Source organism: Daucus carota, chromosome 4 (assembly GCF_001625215.2).
Source record: "Daucus carota subsp. sativus chromosome 4, DH1 v3.0, whole genome shotgun sequence".
Taxonomy (NCBI): Eukaryota; Viridiplantae; Streptophyta; class Magnoliopsida; order Apiales; family Apiaceae; genus Daucus; species Daucus carota.
In genome coordinates this window covers 35,712,249-35,734,560 of record NC_030384.2, presented here as the reverse complement: position 1 = coordinate 35,734,560, position 22,312 = coordinate 35,712,249, and the positions used below count along the sequence as shown (strand labels likewise).

The following is a 22,312-nucleotide window of genomic DNA, read 5'->3' as shown; positions in this document are numbered from 1 at the left end:
TCTTTATCAATATTCAGACTAAAAAGAAACAAGGTTATGTTTTCTTAAATCAAAATTTTCGCAGTCGTTGCGGAAAACGGTCTTTCACAGTTTCAGTACAATAGGCTCAGTTGAAAATCTTTTCTCGTCTTGTGGAAATTGACCTCAGTACCGCTTTAAATTAAGGAGTCAAGAACTGAGTCATGTATGAAACTGCATTGGTCGATGTTGCAGGAACTCGGAGTAGAATTGGTCAGATTGATTAGCTTAACCGTGAATTATGAAAACTTGACAATTTTCTTTTCTTTTAAAGAAAATTTTTAGATTTTATTTTTTTGCTTCAAAATATAATCAATATCAATATACTTATATAAAGGAGAAGCGAGGGGCGTGTAGGTGGCGCCTCTCACATCGCTCCGTTCTATTTTTCTAATTTTCTGGAATTTTTGGATGAAAAATATTAAAAATTAGAACTACCTTTTTTAGTTTCGGGTATATTAGAAGCAAGTTTCAGAATTTGATTTTGTTTCAGATTATTTATGGAATATAGTAGTTTGAAATTTTTAATCTGATTTTGTTTCAGATTATTCGCACACAAGTCTCTCTCCACCTATAAATACCCATATAGATCGTAGGGTTTTGAATCAACACAACCTCATCTCTCTCAATACCACAACTCTACCTCTCTTTGGTGATAGTTCTCTTGCTTGATTTCTAACTCGGTGGTGCCGTTCTTCTGCAACGATAAGTGAAGGCTGTTTATATAGTATTAAAAAAAATAAAGGTTGTTACAAGCAAAGGTAGATATAGATCGCTGTGTGAGAGTCGATAAATTGAAATATGGGAAAAGAATATAGTCTTGACATGATATTGATGGATGATATTAATAAATTAACTATTAGTGATGCATGTTTGTTGGTTATTCTTTTATAATATTTGTTTCGTTCATTGGACATGTTTGTTGTTAATTTTTATATGATTTACCTTGTATACAAGAAAATATGATGGAGAAGCGAGGGCCTTGTATGTGGCGCCTTTCATCGCTCCGTTCTATTTTTCTAATTTTTTGGAATTTTTGGATGAAAAATATCAAAAATTAGAACTACCTTTTTTAGTTTCGGGTATATTAGAATAAAGTTTCAGAATCTGATTTTGTTTCAGATTATTTACGGAATATAGTAGCTTGAAAGTTTAATCTGATTTTGTTTCAGATTATTTAATTATGGGAAAGAGTAGCACACAAGTCTCTTTGTACTTATAAATACCCCTATAGATTGTAAGGTTTTGGGTCATCTAAACACAACCTCCTCTCTCACAATACTACAACCTCACGGATTTAAGTTAGATGTTTTTGTGCACAATCAATACAAAAAAATTGGCGTAAGGTGACAATGTAAGAACATGATTATTTTTCAAAAAAAAAACACAAACAAAATTAAGATTCGTCGTGCTTTAAATTGTCATGTATAAATCTATTTTCATTTTTCAACCATAAATTATAGTCCAATTTTGCAATTTTATATATTAGTATTGGTATTAGATCAAAATTTTTATAATATAAAATTTATTTTATCCTACAAATATTAATTTTGAAACGTTAATAAAGTTTTTATAGATAGCCACAAAATTATTTTATGCTATATATATTAATATTGAATCATTAATATAATTTTTATAGGCCGCCGCAACGCGCGGTTTCTCAACTAGTCAATATATATATATAAAGGAGGATGCGAGCGTCTTAAAATTGCTCGATTCAGTCTTAGGAATTTTTTAAATTTTGGAGAGAAAATATAATTGTAATTCAAAAAATCAGATTTAAGAATTCTAAGTGCAATATAAGTGTTTTGTTTATCCTATTCTAAAGATAATACCCTACCAATTACCATAAAAAAAAAAAAGGAATCATAAAAATGATACAATTCTTATTTTTAACTATATATTAATATAATATTGTACAGGTAACGACATTAATTAATGAGACATCTAAAATACAGCAATAGAAGTACAAGTACATTCCTGAAGCAGGATACAAAAAGACCAAGCTGGTCGCAGCTTCAAATGTAAACTACTATTCACCATCATTCTTATCTGTCCGGCTCTTCTTTTATTTTTACAGCGAGATAATAAAGCCGGCTCTTCTTTTATTTTTACAGCGAGGTAATAAAGCCTTCACTTTTCCCCAAATTTGCTTGCTTAGATCTTCCTGTATATTGAGTCAAGTAGTTGTTTATTTTTGAGTTGGTTTTTGTCTCGAGTTTGTTTTGTTTTGCCTGAGTCCCTGTTTGTTAGATTTTTGTAGTTTGAATATTTTTTTTCTCAATCAATATCTAGGTGAGCAAAATCAAGTCTCGACTTCAATGTATTTTTGTAATTGTCTGCGTCTCTCGAATGGCTCGATTCAGTCTTCTAATTTTTCTTAAATTTTGGATAGAAAATATAATTATAATTCAAAAAATCAGGTTCAAGAATTCTAAAAGTGATACAATTCTTTTCTTATTGAATTCTAAAGATGATACAATTCTTTTCCTTTTTATTTAGTATTTCTTATTGACACAATTCTTTTCTTATTTTGTAATCCTAAAACAAATAGGATTATATTTAAAAAATCAGGTTCAAGGATTCCAAAAGTTAATACAATTCTTTTCTTTTTGGATTCTAAAGATAATACAATTATTTTCTTATTTAAGAATCCTAAAAAGAGTAGGATTATATTTATTTAAACTAACAATAATAGATAAAATACAATTTATATTTAAGATTTTTAAGGTAATACATACAATTTTTATTTTCAATTTAGTCTTATATTTTTTTTAAAATTAAAGATAATAATCATGCATTGAAAAAAACTAATAGCAAAAAAATTAGAACCATAAAAGAATAATAATTTTTAAGTAATAAATAGGAATCATAAAATAAAAATAATTAACAAAAAAGAATAGGATATATATAAAATAGGAATCATATATTGATTTTATAATAATGTAAATGATTCTTGATTAGTATTGTGTTTGACGGGCATGGGAGGCGGCCAAGCCAATTTTTATCTAAATAATAATAAATTTTCTATTAATATTATATTTGACAGAAAAGTGGCTAATATAATTATTTATCTATGTTTTTTTTGTTAAAACGGCATCACAGTTCAAAATAATTTTTATTCAATTATAATTTTAAAAAATCAAGTTGAAGGATTCCAAAAATTAATACAATTTTTTTTTCGGATTCTAAAGTTAATTTTTTTTATTATCTAGGAATGCCAAAAGAAATAGGATTATATTTATTTAAACTAATAATCATAGATAAAATACAATTTATATTTAATATTTATAAGGTAATACGTACAATTTTTATTTCCGATTTAGTCCTATAATTTTCTTAAATTTCGAAGAGAAAATAAAGGATTGTAAAGATAATAATCATTAAAAAACTAATAGCGAAAAAATTACAACCATAAAAGAATAATAATTTTAAACTAATAAATAGGAATCAAAAAATAAAAATAATTAACAAATAAAATAATATATATAAAATAGGAATCATATATTGATTTTATGATAATGTAAATGATTATTGATTAGTATATATTGTGTTTGACGAGCACGGGAGGCGGCCCAAACTAATTTTTATCTAAATAATAGTAAATTTTCTATTAGTATTATGTTTGACGGGAAATTGGTAAAATAACTTTTTATCTATGTTATAATATATATTTTTATTAAAACGGGACCACAGTTCAAAATACTTTTTATCCAATTATAATCTTTAATTTTATTATAATTATAATAATTTTTATTAGTATTTTGTTTGACAGCAAAGTGACTCAAACTAATATCTAAATTATAATGTTTTGTTTTCGGTATTGTGTTTAACAAGGGAGCGGCTCAAACTAATTTTGATATAAATTAATATATTTAATTTTATCATAAAAATAATAATTATGGATTAATATTGTCTTTGACAGGAGGGAGGTTCGAACTAATTTTATTATTAGCATTGTGTTTGACTGCATGACCCCTTAAACAAATTTTTATACCAATTATAATATTTTATATTTGTGATATGTTTAAGGTGAAGATCACTCAAAATAATTTTTAGGCTATTATAATACTGATTCGTATCAAAATTTATCACGCCGCCGCGAAGCGCGGTTTTTTTCACTAGTTATACATAAATTAAAGAAGTTGAATCTTTCTTTTCTTTACTATCATAAAAATATTCTGTAACACATGTTTAAGGTAGATCGGGAAAAGGGATGAGAAAAATTGGAGAGAAAGGAAGGTTAAACGGAGGATTTGTTTGAAAATGGTAGAAATTTAGTATTTAAAAATTATTTGATTACTTGATGATTAATAAACCTGTAATTTATCATCAACAAGAAGAGAAATAGTAACCCAACTTAATAAAAAATAATAGAAACAGTGGTGAAAGAGGCAAAGTAAATTCAAAATTACATGTAACTTTTTGTTAGACTTTCTATATATTGGAATTCTTAAAATAAAAAAAATAAAAACATCCTTCCAGAAAGGCAATCGTAAAGCCCCAAATTCTATTCTAATTAATAAATATATGTACAGAACCCTAGAAATATTTCCGAAAAATCAACGCAAATACAGTATTAAAAAAAAGAAAAAAGAAAAGAAAAGCGGGGGGCTCGTGTTGAAGGTGAGTTGAGGTGGAAGAACGAAGCCACCGCACCACCACCATGTTTAACGATTCAACTCGGCGGAGCCGCTGCTAATCAAACTCGCCGCTGTTGTTTATACATATATATACACACCACTGTATTATATCTATTATACACACACCATAACACAATGCCTTTTACTTCAACCAATAAAAACAAGAAGCTGCTCTCCCAGGGTAACTTTACTTACACACACAATTATCTCTATGTGTGTGTTTTATTGTTACGATTGTTGATGAGACTTATGCTACTGTATCTGTTGTTATTGTGTATGTGCGTATTGTTTAATTCATTTCTCATCGTTTCTTATGCTTTGTGTTTCATGCTCTGTACTACTTGTTAGTGATTTACTACTCTTATTGTTATTTCTCGATTTTCACTCTACTCGAAGGCTAGGTATGTGATCATGTCATTGGAGTAAGGCGATGTATGTTTGTGTAGATTGTTGATGTGATTATTTTAGTCCTTGTATCCGAGCATGCATACCGTGTTCTATGCTTTCTTTGTCTGTGTTTATTGTGGATAATTTTTGAAGTGTAATAATATAATTGAAAACATATAATACGGAATGTATTAAGAAAATCTTTTTTTAAATCGAATTTGGGTGTTCATATGTTGATTCAAGAGTAATATTGGAATAAGCTCTGAAAAGTCAAATTGGAGACGGCTTGATTGTGGAACAATGTTAAGATCATGGGGTGTAATGTGAAGATCATCGAGTATATGTTACTCCCTTTGTCTCCCTCATTTCTTTACACTTTTTTGCATTACTCGACACGCATTTTAAGGCGCATATAAAACATAGGTCCATTACTTTTTTTTGAAAATTTTCTTCTTTGTATAAAAGTTTAGATAGTAAATTTTTATTCAGAAGAAAAAAAAAAAGTCCAAAATAATTTATCAAACTATATTTTATAAGAGCATTAGAATCCGCGCCGAGCCCCCGTCCCCCAATGTAAACAATTGATGGGGACGGAGGGAGTATATAATATATAGTTAGCTAATAGTCACTTAGCCTCCAATGTCTAGGATTTCAATAGGAAGAAGGAATAAGTTAACTTGGCTAAACTAATTCCTATATGAAGAAGATGATTGCCAACTACCAAGTTACATTTGGTAAAAGCCAACTATGATCTTGTGGCATTTTTTAATTTAAATACTTTTAAAATGACTAGTTAGTATCTTCTGTGGGTTTAGCATTTGTAAAGCCTAGTAGTGCTTCAAGCAGCTAAGAGTTTCAATACCCATTATCCAAGTTAAGGGGATTGTTTGCAACTACTTTAGCTTATATTTGCACTATATATGCATCGAAATTCAGGGATATAATACAAATAACAAATCAGGGAGCAGATAATCTATGTGTGAGGCTTGTTCATGCTTTTTCTTTGATTGCAGATGTAGTGTGAGAATTTATCTAAAGATTCTTACTGGTTTTGGTGGGCTGTAGATAATCATGGTAGATGAGCCTTTATCTGCTAAGCTAATGGAATTGATGATTTTTGTTTAACATAGTCCATATCTGCGTGAACTCTCCATGTGACCTTATTATTAGCACCTCAAGTTCACTTATTAAACTTTCAAGTTTCAATGCCATCTTTTTTCTTATCTGGGAGTTTTTCTTTTCTTATTGTAGTTTCCTATTTCAAAATTTTATTGTAATTCAAGTCCAGTATCAATAAGTAAATACCTGTGATGATTTCGACTACAGTGGTTAGGTTCAAAGTTTTTCACTCTTCCACCACTGGCTTTGGACAGATGATGCTCCGATATCGAGAGTCCTTCCTTCACAAATTTTTAGCTATCGCCTTGAGTTTAAATGCTTGTTCAAGTGTTGTATATATCTGTAGTTATTTTCTGGGTACTTCTTGTTCCACGAATACAGTAATTTCTAAACTGAATCTTTTCAATTTAGCAATTCTTTGTTTACCTGAAGTAGTTGTGGATACAACTTATAATATGCATAAATGGGTAATACTTAATATCATCAAGTGGATGTAGTCTCTCATGAAGCTGTTTTAGAGTTTCGACCTTATTAACTTTTTTTAAGTTTATTCTTGATAAAGCGAACATAATCCACAAGGTATATCAAACCTCGTTATTTTAATTTCTCATAATTTGTTATTTATTTATTAGTAGTGTTTGCTCTTTTGTTATGACAGAAGAATCTGAAACATCAGTTGAAGAGTCAGATGTTAGTGGTTCTGAAGGTGATTATGTTTCCTGGGTATCCTGGTTTTGCAATCTGAAAGGACATGAGTTCTTTTGTGAAGTTGATGATGATTACATGCAAGATGATTTTAACCTTTGTGGGCTAAGCAGTCAAGTTCCGTACTATGACTATGCCCTTGACTTGATATTAGACGTTGAGTCATCTCATGGTAAATTTTTGTTCTCTCTCCCTAGAGAAACTATATTTAGTTCCATCACTTGATTGTTTGATTAAGTTGTGTACTAGTACTTCAATAAGACTTGTCCTCCATATCCAGGTTATATATATTTTGTATAGGAGAGGATGGAGAGGATTTTCTAATAGTGGTTGGTAGTTCTGACTGCTAGGTAACTTATGTTTCTGCAAGAAAATCACATTGCAACGTATAACTTCTCTCAAAACTGTTGTGTGCTTTTTCATTTTTTTAATCAACATAAAGTCATTTCAGATTAAGCTTTGATCCATTTTTTTACTTGATTGTAATTTCTTGTGCAACTTACTTAACTGTTAACACACTTATTATGTATTTCTTTTTTGTTTTTTGATGCAATTTTAGTTAGTAAATCTATGAACTTCCTCACTCAGACATGTAACTGAGAACTGGTCTTTCTTATATTTGTTCATCTCAAAGGTAATATATCTGTATCTTCCTTTGTGACAAACACATATCTAATGAAAAAATCATCAAATATTAGTAAAAATAAGTTACTACAAGAATAAAGTAGAGGTATAGTTACTGCAGTATAATCTCTTGCCGTAAATTTAAGATGTAGTAAGCACTATGAATGTGCATGTCATTCACTAAATTGATAGCAGTGGGAATGTTGACTACATACAAACTGTCTATACTACATCTTTCATACTGCAAGAGACTTTACCGCGGTAACCATACTACTAAAAGATTTTAGTAACTTATTAGGAATGTTGATATTTATTTAGTAGTGTTGTTGCTGAATGGGAAAAATACAATTGCATAGAGTTCAATATATGTGTGTGTGTGTGGTCTTACTCCGATACAAATCTTCTTAAATTACAAACCACAAACTAAACTAAAAAAAAATAAAAATCTAAATCACATTGAAATATAGCACATATGGTATGACGTTGGGAGATGAAGAAAAATGCAGTGAAGTCAGGTTTCCAAAAAAGCTCACCTATTGACGGGAAAAATCCAATTATAAACGGAGGGGATTATGTGGGATCATGTGTGAGAGGGTGTATTTTAATTGTGTGTGGCGACATCTAGGGGGCATCAGATTAGATTCATCTAAGGGCATAGATTAAGTTTGTAGTTTGTACTCCAATTCGGTTTGTATTTGAGCATCTACCTATGCATATATATGGGCTGCCTCACTTTATGGCTCAAATGGTGAATCATGCATTATCACTACTGACACTCGGTGTACTTTACCTACTTGAATGAAAAGTATGTAACTTACCTATTACTTGTGGTGTACAGGTGATAAGCTTGACGAAGAACATAATTCATTAGTTGATTCAGCAGCAGAGATGCTCTATGGTTTGATTCATTCTCGCTATATACTGACTAGCAAAGGGATGTCGGCAATGGTAAATTTCTCTCTGATATTGGTCTTTTTCTCATTTTATTTACAAGGGCTCAGACTAATATATGAAAATACTTGCTTACTCCCTAGTTGGAAAAGTACAATAGCAATGAATTTGGGACATGCCCAAGGGTGTACTGCAGCGAACAATCATGTTTGCCAGTCGGTCAGTCAGATATTCCCAGGTCAAGTTATGTGATGATCTACTGTCCACAATGTGAAGATATCTACTTACCCAGGACTAGATATCAATATGGTAACTCTATGAGCACGTGTGTACTTGAGCAATTGTTGATTAGCTGATGAAAAGTATTTACTCTATTGCAAAATTCATCCCGTTGTCCTCATTAAATTAATAGAGAATAAATGCCCCATATCATTGGCTGCTGACTTCTAAATTGATTTTAACATCGAGGATGCCGTGTTGTTACGGGCCTTAAATATTTATGCTTAGAAGGCAGGCGCAGATTTAGAACCTCAATAGAACTGTATAGTGTTTTGGCTCATATTTTGTTACCTCATATTTCTTTGACAAAACAAGTTAGCTTTTATGAAGACCGATTGACATGTACCACATTATCCACAAAGCCGCAGATGCGCCCTAATGAGGCAGACCTCAAGAATACATATTTCTATTCAACTTATCATCACTAATGCTTTATAGCCTTGAGGTAAAGACCAATTAAGTCCTTTTAAGTTTGTCCATTTTAAGTTTCTGATGGATTTGCTACCCCTGTAGTGAAGGATATTAATGTGTGTTCGTCCTATTCAATTGATGCATGTTTTTTCTTGAAATTAATTAAGACAAGAATTTCTTTGTGAAGTTCTTTGTAGATCTATCTTCAAAGGAATCCTAATCAGGCCTAGTGTAAGGGCTTCGTATTGTCATTCTCATTTTCCAGTTCAAGGTAGCATCTGAGTTTAAGAAATGTGTTTTGACAATATTTTAATTAGCCTATCTCGAATTTGTTCAGCCATTGACGGAGCTTATTTCGGGTCAACATTTCCTCACTTATTTCTGATGACTTATGGGCATCTCAAGCCACAGCCTGACGCTCGTGGTTATGTTCCGAAAGTATTTGGTTTCAAAGTCCACAAGCCGTAATGCTAGGTATGTAATGTACTTGCAGAATTCAATTTGACTTCATATACTGTGTCTGGGATCTGGATAGTTTTATTTGTTTTTGGATGTCAAAATATGATTGATGGGCCACAACTTGAGTAACTCGTGATTTTGAGTCTTGAAGGTTGAGTTGAATGATTTTCTCTTAATTAAAATTGAGTGTTTCTGGTACCAGTGTTGAAATACCTTTTGAAGTAGTTCTCTACATAATTATTGAAAAGATGATATTTTTAAAGTTTTTTTTCCTTTACATTTAGTTGCTAATAAGATAACCCATAAATACACAATTTGGACGACCAGCATCTGCAATGAAGTTGACTTCTAGTCACAATTATGATGTTTGAAGATTTTTTTTGTCTATATTTCGAGTCAAACTGTCGAATGGAGAACATTATATTGATATATTTTTGTTCTCTTCTAGGTACATTCTTCTGAGATGGGTTACTGATTGTCCCTTGATTCTCTCCCATGATGTAGTTGAACTATTTTATCAGCTGTCTGATACAGTGTAGACCGGGTTAGTGCAATGTAGTAGGGTCTTATCCAATTAAGGCAATACAAATGTAGTAGGACGCATGACTTTGGTAGTTTGGTGGCTAAACCAAAAATGGGTCATTAGGAGAAGCTAAGCTTTTATCTTTATTTCAAGGTCAAAGTTTTTGTTCAAATTTTAGTGAACAAGCAATGTTTCCCACATAATTAAAAATGGGTGTTTGTTTTTTCAAATTAGATAAAGAGTTCTTTATTGATTGCGTATACAATTTATGCGACGGTGCTTAGCTAGCCAAATTTCTTTTATTTGGTGAGGGCTTGTTAGTCCCATCATCACCCAACGTTATATGACTGTTGAGCAACAAAATTAAAAAAGTTTGATCGCAAGTTGGTGTGTATGATGAATTTTTCGAATTATCACAAGAGTGAATAACCTCCCTGGACAGGGGGTAACGATATAAACCACAATCATATATCTTTGGTTTCAAACATTATAAATACGAGTCCTTGGATCTCTCGGTTCCAATTTTGTAATAGTTTGATACAAATGAAAAAATGAGAAAAACAATATTATTATCAGATCTGAATCAACAAAGTTCACATTATTTAGAAAGTAGTTAGAAGTAGAATTGAGAATGCAAAATGCAAGGATATTATTCAGTCACATTAGCATATACCATTCCATAATATTGCACAGCTCCCCAAAATTATTATATATAAGTTCCATAACCTTTAAAAATTATTGCATCAGTGTCCTAGTTGATAACATGCTTTGTAGAGTCTCAGTGAGAGACCAACATTTTTTATTGATTATTTTCTGTTCCGAAGGCTGCTCATTTTCCTAATGAGACGGATACTATCTGGTCACCATCTAAAAACCATCTTGTCATCTCAAATGACCACATATCTGAAACAATCCTTCAAAAAGGAAGGTAACCAAGTGAATGACATTTTCGGTAAAAAGACACATTACAGGACATCCCAGCCTGCCTTGGAATTTTTGTGCATTTTTGCCTAATGAAATACATTTTTGTGCATGAAGAAGCTGGTTTTTGCAAAAACAGATCCAAACACAACTTGCAAACATCACATAGGCAATCACATGAAACTTCATTTAAAAAGTCACCCCATTTCATAAAGCACAACTACAACAGCAAGTTACGTTTCAACATCTCAATTCTCACCCTGCAAACACCCTATATGCGCTATTCATAGAATATAAAAAGAATAACACAGACTACCCCTAATAGAGGGGGGGAATATGAAAGAGGGTACTATAAACTACAAGGGCAATGAACAGTCAGACACAAAACAACTTTGAATCAACTTCAACACCAGATTTTTTACTGAAGGTCGCTCTCACTCCGGGCCTGTGGGCAAACTTGACCAGCTGGGTAGCCATCATAAAATCTGAAGTGAGCACAAAAGAGCAACTTCAGTTAGACCAGACATGAATCATGCCAATCCTGTTACCAGTATATATCTCATTCCGTTCTTCATCATAAAAAAGAGCAGTGATGTCTTCCAATGCATCTGCAACCGTGCTTCTAATCCTAGAAGCTCGGATCCGCTTACTGGACTTGCATTGAATCCCACTACACTTGCTACTACAACTGCAATCCTCGGGCGGAAGGCTGTTGGTGGCTTTTATCTTGGCTAAGCATTTCCCCGTCAAGATATTACTGATGTTTATCGAACCAGCTGCAAGAACCACGCAAAGACACGAGCATAACACCCTTAGCACTAACATTTAACCAAAACTTTCTGCAATTAAATGCCCCTTCGAACAACAATCAGGTTACAAACATTTATTTTATAAATCCATAATAATATAAGACAATAATTATAGAACTGAAGTCCAAATTTGGTCAACTGATTAAAATATTATCTAACCAGACGCTTAAACAGGAAAGCAGAAAGTAAAAGAATTATCCGATTAGAGCAATATGCCCAGATTGTATGTTTAATCTCAGCAAAGGGTGCCTAGGATTCTGCACAATTTAGTCCTTAACATTTAGACATGAAATTTAGTTGCATGTTATGATCGTGGATATGATATGTAGACCAGATTGCCCCAAATGCATTCTAATTATCACTCTCTACCTAAAATAAAATCCTATAGCACAATAAAGTTTTTACCGGCCCTTGGCCAGTTCTCAGATTTAACTAGAAACCTTCCAGTTTCCATATTTAACTAGTTAGCAGCATTGAGGATTATAGCTGTAAGCATATACTAGATTCTGTAATAATTTACCAGTTCCTTCAAGCAGTGGGTCATCGGAATCAGCTTTGCAATAAGATATAATAAGATCCTGGTCACTTGTGATATATATGTTGTTGGTGTTGCAATCAGGATGCCACAAAAGGTGATCCTCAAATGAAGTCACAAGCTCCCCTCGAAAATTCCAGACAGCAACTGTTCGGTTCCTGAACGTCAGGAACAATTGGTTTTCATACAGAAAAATGAATGCTGATGGAGTCATAAATTCAGTTCTGCTGACTTCCGTTTGCTCAGAATTCCGTACCTGCTTAACATAATTGTCATCGTTTAGAATCGAACTACCAACCTACCATACAAGAGCTTAACAAAATATGGAAAAAGATGCATACATCTAGAATCTGTAAGTTCTCATTTTCTTGCTTAACGAGAAGCTTTTCGTTGAACTGCTCGATAAAATCCACCTTTTTGTTGCGATGAAGAAGATGATTAAAAGATTTAAGAACAGATCCATCTTCTATTGAGAGGATCTTAAGAGGAACATGACCACTCGCTTTTGTAAATATCAACAACATTATTCCTGGGCTGCAAGTCAAAATGTGTCAAAAGGTTGTAGATTTATGCATAACACTTATATATAGATTTACGCACAGCACTTGAATATGAAGCAATAAAAACTGATCTTAAAAATTAAAATTTACAACAAAACAGTTTAACAATAAAAATACACAACAGACAATAATTGTATAACAGACTGTTGAAAAAGAACTTAAAAATTGATAATATTTGTAAATACAACTACATAGCATGAAACTAAACAAATTGGCACTATGATACGATTTCACCACGGAATATGTAAAACTAGCAATTTAGCAATGAAAGCACACGGAATGAAGACCCACATGATATTTGACAAGCCAAATAGTTTACAACATGCCAAACTAGAATTGAACAAGACAGAGAAAAAGCAACATGATAAGGTACATTCACTGGGTAAACGGCTATGAATACTACATTACCTCGGGGAAAGGGAACCACGCCTAGCAATACAATAATCCTAAGCAAATGAAAGACACATATCTCAAGTACATGTTTATATGGCAGTTATGAGGGAAAAACTTACCTGATCTTGATTTCTTGTACATTTTTATCCGAGATGGAGTAAAGCATTGTATAGTTTTTCAGGTCAAAGACCTTGTAAATGCTGATAACAAAAGAAATAAATTAAATTAAAATTGCAAAAAATCAAGGAGCATAGAATTCAAACTATGGGTACTGACAGAATACAGAAGATTTAGTAATGAACGTTTTATGCTTACCTATCTTGTGCAGAATAAGTGAGTACTTTCCCATTAACATCATCAAACTCGACAAAGCCAGGCCATTTCAACGACTCGGACTCAAAGAGAGGGAAGCCCGCATCGGGTTTACCACGTCGAATGTACCTAACACCATATAATATGTGAGTAAAAACATATATTCAGAACCTCAGTATGCACTTACAATAAATCAGTTTGAATAATTCACACACTCGATCCTAGTGGTTCTGCATTTCAAGGAGCTGAAGTTGTCTGATGCATAGACTGAAACAGTGATGAGAGAATCATTGTTTTTATTGTAAAACAAGCTCCGAATAACTTCATCAGGACTAACATTCAGAAAGCATATCCTCTGATTGGTTTCTGCATCCAGCATTTCAAATGTTAAATTTACATGATATGTATTTATGTCGCATGAAATACAGTTCTAACATGTAGCTGATGATCATCCAATTAGAAAAATCACCTCGACTGAATGCAGCACAAACACCAGACTGCACAAGAGCAAAGACAATGTCCTGCGCAGAAACTATCTCAATAACTTTTGACCTCTTCTTTAAAAAAGGTAGCACCATAGAAGAATGCCCCTTCGGGTCATGGGTGTCATACTCTTCCTGATAAGGGAAATAAAAAATATAAATATTTGATACATTAACCTTGGGTCTGAATGACATTTCGCATCATCAAAGCTCAACCAATCCAGGGGGTAAGAACCAGCACAAGCACAAATTTTTGAACAATGAACACGACCATACAAGTATTCCGGCCTAGCTTTACTAAGGACCACTTATGCAAAAAACATAAAGCCTAACAATCTTGCAAAAGGTTTCTTATGCCACACATCACAGTTTCATAGTAGTAAAGCCAGGTAAATTGGACTGGAAACCCAACACTTAAGCTTTCCGAGAATCATACAATATAGCCAGTAGCCACCAAGTAGTGATTTTTCAGCGGTCTAATCACCCTAGCCCATCTAATTATGAGTAAAGCTAAGGTGATAAAACCGCAAGAAAAAGCCCAACCCTGCGGTCCCAGGTTATGTACTGCAACCCCTAAAAAAAGAAACTCAATACAATCCGACAACTATATGTAGAGAATAATAACCTTCTGGTTAAGGACCATAAACACAGAAGGACGTGCAAAAAGTACTACATCAGCATAGTAAGATAGTTTGAAACAGGTGAATATTGTGGGGCTAAAGGATTCAGTAAATGCACCCGCCCCTTTTCCCAGACTAGTCAATAACCATTTCTTGAGAATAAAAAAACCTAATGGTCCGACACCCACGCTATAGCAGAGTGTAGACAATATTCTAAATCAGCATAGTAAGATAATTGAGAATTGTTGAAATCATTGGGGACTATAGGATTCAGTACATACATGAATAATATAGGCTATGTAGCAACATGAATGACGTCAACAAGTATACGACAAAAGCCCTTCTCATTTTGTAGTATCTTAAACATCACAACCACACTACACATTCAGCTTACAGTTGCAGATATATTATATGATACAAATCACCATCATTATGTAAATCCTTCGAAACTCTGATAATCATAAACTTCATTTACCAAACTCATCTATGCTTCTTACTAACTAGTCCCCTTGCATCTTCAACAAACTAAAACCATGACAACATACCAGACAATTAAATACAACCGACAACCCTAGTCTATAAGACTAGTAAAAACAACTCAATATCAACAATTCCACTACCCCAATTCCCCGAATAAACTAAAAGGCACACAAAACATTCTACAATACGAAAAAAACATAAAAAACCGAATAAATAATCGAGAAAAACCAAACCTGCAAATGAATGTTCCGAAACCTCTCCTGCGCATTGCTCATACTAAAAGATCGATCACGCTTGGAACAGATCTCTCGCCTTTGAAGCTTCTTAACACTGTTAACAAACCCATCGACCCCGCTACGCTGTCGTTTCTTGGCCACCACACGCCGCCCACAGCACGGCCGCCTGGTAGCTGTAATTCGCCGTCCGTCCATTTAGAAATTAAATCAAGGCCTCGTAACAATGAATTTCACAAAAAACACATCGATTTGAAGTGATTTGGGTGTGTAAATCGTAAAACCCTAGCTACTATTGGGGCTTTTCAAGTGAGTTGTATTGTCCCCACAGAGCATATACCTCTCTCTCTCGATCTCTCTGGAACTAGGGATTATTATAGATGTGTAGTTGGATGTGTGTATCTCCGGCGAAGGGAGAGAGTGAAGATGGAGAGAGAGAGAGAGAGAGGGTGTTGTGTGTGTTTATCCGATGCGTTTGGCGTCCGCCTCAACTTTGTTTCGAGTCCGGATTCAAACTGTTTATGATAAAATATTACCTATCGATGTCGATATTAATATCCATGTATCTCACATCACATAGTTTTAATATGTAGTTTTTTTTAATTAAAAAAAAAGAATTTAATATGTATTTTTAGTTTCGTGAAACTCTTAAATTCAATGAAATCAATTTTTTTAAATTTTAATTTACTATAAATATGTTTGTAATTTATATGAATGATAATTTATAGAATCAAAAAATATAATTCTTTTTCCGTTATCTATTTAACTAGTGAAAAAAGCCGCGCTTCGCGGCGGCGTGATAAATTTTGATATGAATTAGAATTATAATAGGATAAAAATTATTTTGAGTCATCTTCCCATTAAACATATCACAAATAAAAAATATTATAATTGATATAAAAATTTGTTTAAGTGATCATCCTGTCAAACACAATACTAATAATAAAATTAGTTCGAACCCCCCTCCCGTCAAAGACAATATTAATCCATAATTATTATTTTTATGATAAATTAAATATTATAATTTAGATCAAAATTAGTTTGAGCCGCTCTCTTGTCAAACACAATACTTATAACAAAACATTACTCCCTCCATCCCATTTTTAGCGTCCTGTTTTGACTTATAACGGTCAAATTGACCAAATTTTGACCAAGCATAAAAAACAAATTCATTATTATTTTGAAAAACTAAAAATTACATTTTATAGTATATTGTATGTATTTTATAATGACATAATTTTTTTACTTTTAAAAATTATATTATATGTGTAAATCTCAGTCAAAATTTGGTCAATTTGACCATTCAAAAGTTAAACTGGACACTTAAAATGGGATGGAGGAAGTATAATTTAGATATTAGTTTGAGTCGTTTTAGTGTCAAACACAGTACTAATAAAAATTATTCTAATTATGACAAAATTAGAGATTATTTTGAATTGTGTAACAAAAAAATATATTATAACATAGATATAAAATTATTTTAACGACTTTACCGTCAAACATAATACTAATAGAAAATTTATTATTATTTGGATAAAAATTAGTTTGGACCGCCTCCCGTGCCCGTCAAACGATATACTAATCAAGAACCATTTACATTATCATAAAATCAATATATGATACCTATTTTTTATATATTATTTTATTTGTTAATTATTTTTATTTTTTAATTCCAATTTATTAGTTAAAAATTATTATTCTTTTATAAAAATTATTTTAGCGACTTTCCCATCAAACATAATACTAATAAAAATTTATTATTTTTTAGATAAAAATTAGTTTGGACCGCCTCCCGTGCCCGTCAAACACAATACTAATCAAGACCCATTTACATTATCATAAAATTAATATATGATTCCTATTTTTTATATATTATTTTATTTGTTATTTTTTTTATTTTTTGATGCCTATTTATTAGTTAAGAGTTATTATTCTTTTATGGTTCTAATTTTTGTTGCTATCAGTTTTTTTAATGATTATTATCTTTACAATCCTTTATTTTCTATTCGAAATTTAAGAAAATTATAAGAGTAAATCGATAATATAAATTGTACGTATTACCTTACAAATCTTAAATATAAATTGTATTTTATCTATGATTTTGTTAGTTTGAATAAATATAATCCTATTTCTATTAGGATTACTAAATAAGAAAAAAATTGTCTTATCTTTAGAATTCAATAAGAAATACTAAATAAGAAAAGAATTGTATCATCTTTAAAATTTGATAAGAAAAGAGTTGTATTACTTTTAGAATTCTTAAACCTGATTTTTTGAATTATAACTATATTTTCTATCCGAAATTTAAGAAAAATCAGAAGACTTTTCGCAGGGCCCGTCATTCTTCCTTTTTCTACTAATATTGTAATTTTGTCTACTTCATGATGTAGATTGAGGCATGTGATCCTGCAAGCGGTTGACTTTATTACTATAATGAAAAGTCTGGGATAAGTCAATGGGAAAGACCTGTTGATTCTTCTTTGAACTTGGAACCACCAGCTTCTTCGCCTGTTCCTGCCGATTGGCAAGTGCTATTTGATGAAACAACTGGTATGTGATGCACCTGGTCAGTTTTATTGGAATATGAATTTTAGATAATCTTTATGTGAGAAAATATTGATTGAAGAGACTTAAGTTTGCAGCAAGCATAGTCTAAAATCACCACCTGTTCGCGGCGGCGTTATAAATTTTGATATGACATAAAAATTATTTTGAGTCATCTTCCCATTAAACATATCACTAATAAAAAAATATATTATAATTAGTATAAAATTTGTATAAGTGGACATCATGTCAAACACAATACTAATAATAAAATTAGTTCAAACTTCCCTCCCGTCAAAGACAATATTAATCCATAATTATTATTTTTAAGATAAAATTAAATATTATAACTTAGATCAAAATTAATTTGAGCCGCTCTCTTGTCAAACACAATACTAATAAAAAACATTATAATTTAGATATTAGTTTAAGTCGCTTTACTGTCAAACACAATACTAATAAAATTATTCTAATTATGATAAAATTAAAGATTATAACTGGATAAAAATTAATTTGAACCGTGGTACCGTTTTAACAAAAAAAAATATATTATAACATGGACAAAAAATTATTTTAGCCACTTTCCCATCAAACATAATACTAATCGAAAATTTATTATTATTTAGATAAAAATTAGTTTGGGTCGTCTTCCGTGCCCGTCAAATACAATACTAATCAAGAATCATTTACATTATTATAAGATTAATATATGATTCCTATTTTATATATCCTATTTTATTTTGTAATTATTTTGAACCGCCATTTCAACAAAAAAAAATTATAACATAGATAAAAATTATATTAGTCACTTTCCCGTCAAACATAATACTAATAGAAAAATTATTATTATTTAGATAAAAATTAATTTGGGCCGCCTCCCGTGCACGTCAAACACAATACTAATCAAGAATCATTTACATTATTATAAAATCAATATATGATTCTTATTTTATATATCCTATTTTTTTGTTAATTATTTTTATTTTATGATTCCTATTTATTGGTTAAAACCTAATTTTTTAAATATAATTCTATTTTTTTTTGGATTCCCAAATAAGAAAAAAATTGTATTATCTTTAGAATTCAATAAGAAATACTAAATAAAAAGGAAAAGAGTTGTATCATTTTTAGAATTCAATAAGAAAAGAGTTGTATTACTTTTAGAATTCTTAAACCTTATTTTTGAATTATAATTATATTTTCTCTCCGAAATTTAAGAAAAATCAGAATATTGAATCGAACAATTCTAGAGACGCCCGCATCCTCCTTTATATATATACGAGTGAAAAAAGCCGCGCTTCGCGGCGGCAGCGTTATGATTCTTTTTATAAATTTAGAGAAAAAATTGTTTTAGTTATTTTCCCGTCAAACATAATATTAATAGAAAATTTATTATTATTTGGATAAAACTTTTGGGCCGCCCTCGACTCGAACACAATACTAATAAAAAATCTTTTTTTATAAATTTTGATACGAAATAATATTATAATTGCATAAAAGTTATTTTGAGTTAGGTTCCCGTTAAACTTATCATTAATAAAAAAATTATAATTAATGTAAAAATTTGTTTAAGCGGCCCTCCTGTCAAACACAATATTAATAAAAAAAATTGTTTGACCCGCCCTTCTATCAAAAACAATATTAATCAATAAGTATTATAATTATGATAAAATAAATTATAATAATATAGATAAAAATTAGTTTGAGCCGCTCACATGTTAAACACAATGCTAATAACAAAACATTATAATATAGTTTGAGTCGCCTACCATCAAACACAATACTAATAAAAATTATTATAATTATGATAAAGTTAAAGATTATAATTGGATAAAAATTATTTTAATTGTGGTCCCGTTTTAATAAAAATATATATAATAACTTAGATAAAAAAATTAATTTAGCCGCTTTCCCGTCAAACATAATACTAATAGAAAATTTATTATTATTTAGATAAAAATTAATTTGGGCCGTCCTCCCCTCAAATACAATACTAATCAAGAATCATTTACATTATGATAAAATTATAATTATAATTGGATAAATATATCCAATTTCATAGATTTTAACTATTATATTTTTCTTTATGATTCCTATTTCTTAATTGTTTAGAATTATCTCTCTTTTCTTTTAAAATTCCTATTTATTCACTACTTAAAATTTAATAGATTTTAGCTGTTATATTTTTGTTAAAATTCCTATTTCTTAACTATTTAGAATTGTATCTCTTTTATGATTACTATTTTTTAGCTATTTTACCTATTTTATCTCAAAAAATTAGAAATTTAAACGGAAAGTTTCTAGAGAATTCACGTAACCTCCCGCGTATCCTCTCAAGAATCATTTAGGTTATGATAAAATTATAATCATAATTGGATAAATATATCCATTTCATAAATTCATAAATTTTAGCTATTATATTTTTCTTAAGACTCCTGTTTTTTAATTTAAGATTCCTATTTGTTAACTACTTAGAATTTCAAAAATTTTAGCTATTATATTTTTGTTAAGATTCCTAATTCTTAACTACTTAGAATTATATCTCTTTTACGATTACTATTTTTTTACCTACTTTACTTATTTTTTTCCCAAAAAATTTGGAAAAAATAGAAAAAATAACCGGAGAGTTTCTAGACGCGTTAAGATCCTACTTCTTAACTACCTAAAATTATATCTCTTTTACGATCCCAAAAAATTTGGAAAAAATAGAAAAAATAACCGGAGAGTTTCTAGACGCGTTAAGATCCTACTTCTTAACTACCTAGAATTATATCTCTTTTACGATTACAATTTTTTAGCTACTTTACCTATTTTTCCTCAAAAAAAATTATAAAAGAATTGTATTATAGTTAGAATCCTTTTAATAGATTCCAGAGTATTACTTTTAGAATCCGATAAGAAAAGAATTATATTATCTTTAGAATTCCTAAACCTTATTTTTTTGATTTATAATTATATTTTCTATTCAACATTAAACATTATAGTCTCTAGAGTCCCGCAGAGTCCTAGCGAAAAAAGCCGCGCTTCGCGGCGGCATTATGAATTTTTTATAAATTTAGATAAAAATTGTTTTAGCTACTTTCCCGTCAAACATTATACTAATAAAAAAAATATTATTATTTAGGTAAAAATTAATTTGGGCCACCCTCCCCTTAAACATAATACTAATAAATAATTTTTTTTTATAAATTTTGATACGAAATAAAATTATAATTCCATAAAAGTTATTTTCAGTCGTGTTCCCGTTAAACATATCTTCAATATATCTTATCGAAAATAAGAATTGTATATATTACTTTACATATCTTAAATATAAATTGTATTTTATCTATTATTATTAGTTTGAATAAATATAATCTTATTTCTTTTAGGATTACTAAATAAGAAAAGAATTGTATCATATTTAGAATTCAATAAGAAATACTATTGTATCATCTTTAGAATTCAATAAGAAATACCAAATATGAAAAGAACTGTATCGATCTTTAAAGTTATTTTCAGTCGTGTTCCCGTTAAACATATCTTCAATATATCTTATCGAAAATAAGAATTGTATATATTACTTTACATATCTTAAATATAAATTGTATTTTATCTATTATTATTAGTTTGAATAAATATAATCCTATTTCTTTTAGGATTACTAAATAAGAAAAGAATTGTATCATATTTAGAATTCAATAAGAAATACTATTGTATCATCTTTAGAATTCAATAAGAAATACCAAATATGAAAAGAACTGTATCGATCTTTAGAATTAAATAAGAAAAGAATTGTATTATTTTTAGAATTCTTGGACCTGATTTTTTGAATTATAATTATATATTCTCTCTGAAATTTAAGAAAAATCAGAAGACTGAATCGAACAATTCTAGAGACGCCCGCATCCTCCTTTATATATATATATTGATATTGATGATTGATTTTTTAAATATAATTCTATTTCTTTTTGGATTCCCAAATAAGAAAAAAATTGTATTATATTTAGAATTCAATAAGAAATACTAAATAAAAAGGAAAAGAGTTGTATCATTTTTAGAATTCAATAAGAAAAGAGTTGTATTACTTTTAGAATTCTTAAATCTTATTTTTGAATTATAATTATATTTTCTCTCCGAAATTTAAGAAAAATCAGAATACTGAATCGAACAATTCTAGAGACGCCCGCATCCTCCTTTATATATATATATTGAATATTGATGGAATGATAAGCTTTTTATATAATTATTAGAAACGGTCTTCATTGTAAAAATCAAAAACCGACATTTATTGGTGGAGATTGCTGATTCACTTGACTAATAGGTAAGAAAATATAAAAATTATTGTAATCATTTATCATTGAATAAGATTAATGAAATTAGTA

General features: G+C 30.2%; 2 protein-coding genes across 2 annotated transcripts; one reads left to right on the top strand and one right to left on the bottom strand.

Annotated features, from left to right (window-relative positions):
* The first annotated feature begins 4,582 nt into the window (after nt 1-4,582).
* LOC108216006 (casein kinase II subunit beta-1) lies at nt 4,583-10,308 on the top strand. The gene is made up of 6 exons (XM_017388656.2): nt 4,583-4,842; nt 6,826-7,044; nt 8,335-8,444; nt 8,531-8,696; nt 9,415-9,551; nt 9,985-10,308. The coding sequence occupies exons 1-5, from the start codon at nt 4,797-4,799 to the stop codon at nt 9,543-9,545; spliced, it is 672 nt and encodes a 223-aa protein (XP_017244145.1). The 5' UTR covers nt 4,583-4,796; the 3' UTR covers nt 9,546-9,551; nt 9,985-10,308.
* Nucleotides 10,309-11,146: 838 nt separating this feature from the next.
* On the bottom strand, nt 11,147-15,954 carry LOC108218932 (uncharacterized). The gene is made up of 8 exons (XM_017392114.2): nt 15,405-15,954; nt 14,059-14,206; nt 13,805-13,955; nt 13,593-13,718; nt 13,397-13,477; nt 12,666-12,858; nt 12,310-12,580; nt 11,147-11,756 (listed from the first exon to the last, which is right to left on the bottom strand). Exons 1-8 carry the CDS (start codon nt 15,600-15,602, stop codon nt 11,491-11,493), a joined length of 1,434 nt encoding a protein of 477 aa, XP_017247603.1. The 5' UTR covers nt 15,603-15,954; the 3' UTR covers nt 11,147-11,490.
* Between the last annotated feature and the right edge of the window lie 6,358 nt (nt 15,955-22,312).

Excerpts from the sequence above, each read along its gene's own strand:
- LOC108216006 (XM_017388656.2), top strand. The coding sequence starts at position 4,797 with ATGCCTTTTACTTCAACCAATAAAAACAAGAAGCTGCTCTCCCAGG. Across the intron at positions 7,045-8,334 it reads AGACGTTGAGTCATCTCATG|GTGATAAGCTTGACGAAGAA; the intron begins GTAAATTTTTGT and ends TGTGGTGTACAG. Across the intron at positions 8,445-8,530 it reads GCAAAGGGATGTCGGCAATG|TTGGAAAAGTACAATAGCAA; the intron begins GTAAATTTCTCT and ends CTTACTCCCTAG.
- LOC108218932 (XM_017392114.2), bottom strand. The coding sequence starts at position 15,602 with ATGGACGGACGGCGAATTACAGCTACCAGGCGGCCGTGCTGTGGGCGG. Across the intron at positions 14,207-15,404 it reads TTCGGAACATTCATTTGCAG|GAAGAGTATGACACCCATGA; the intron begins GTTTGGTTTTTC and ends TTCCCTTATCAG. Across the intron at positions 13,478-13,592 it reads ACTTATTCTGCACAAGATAG|CATTTACAAGGTCTTTGACC; the intron begins GTAAGCATAAAA and ends TTTTGTTATCAG.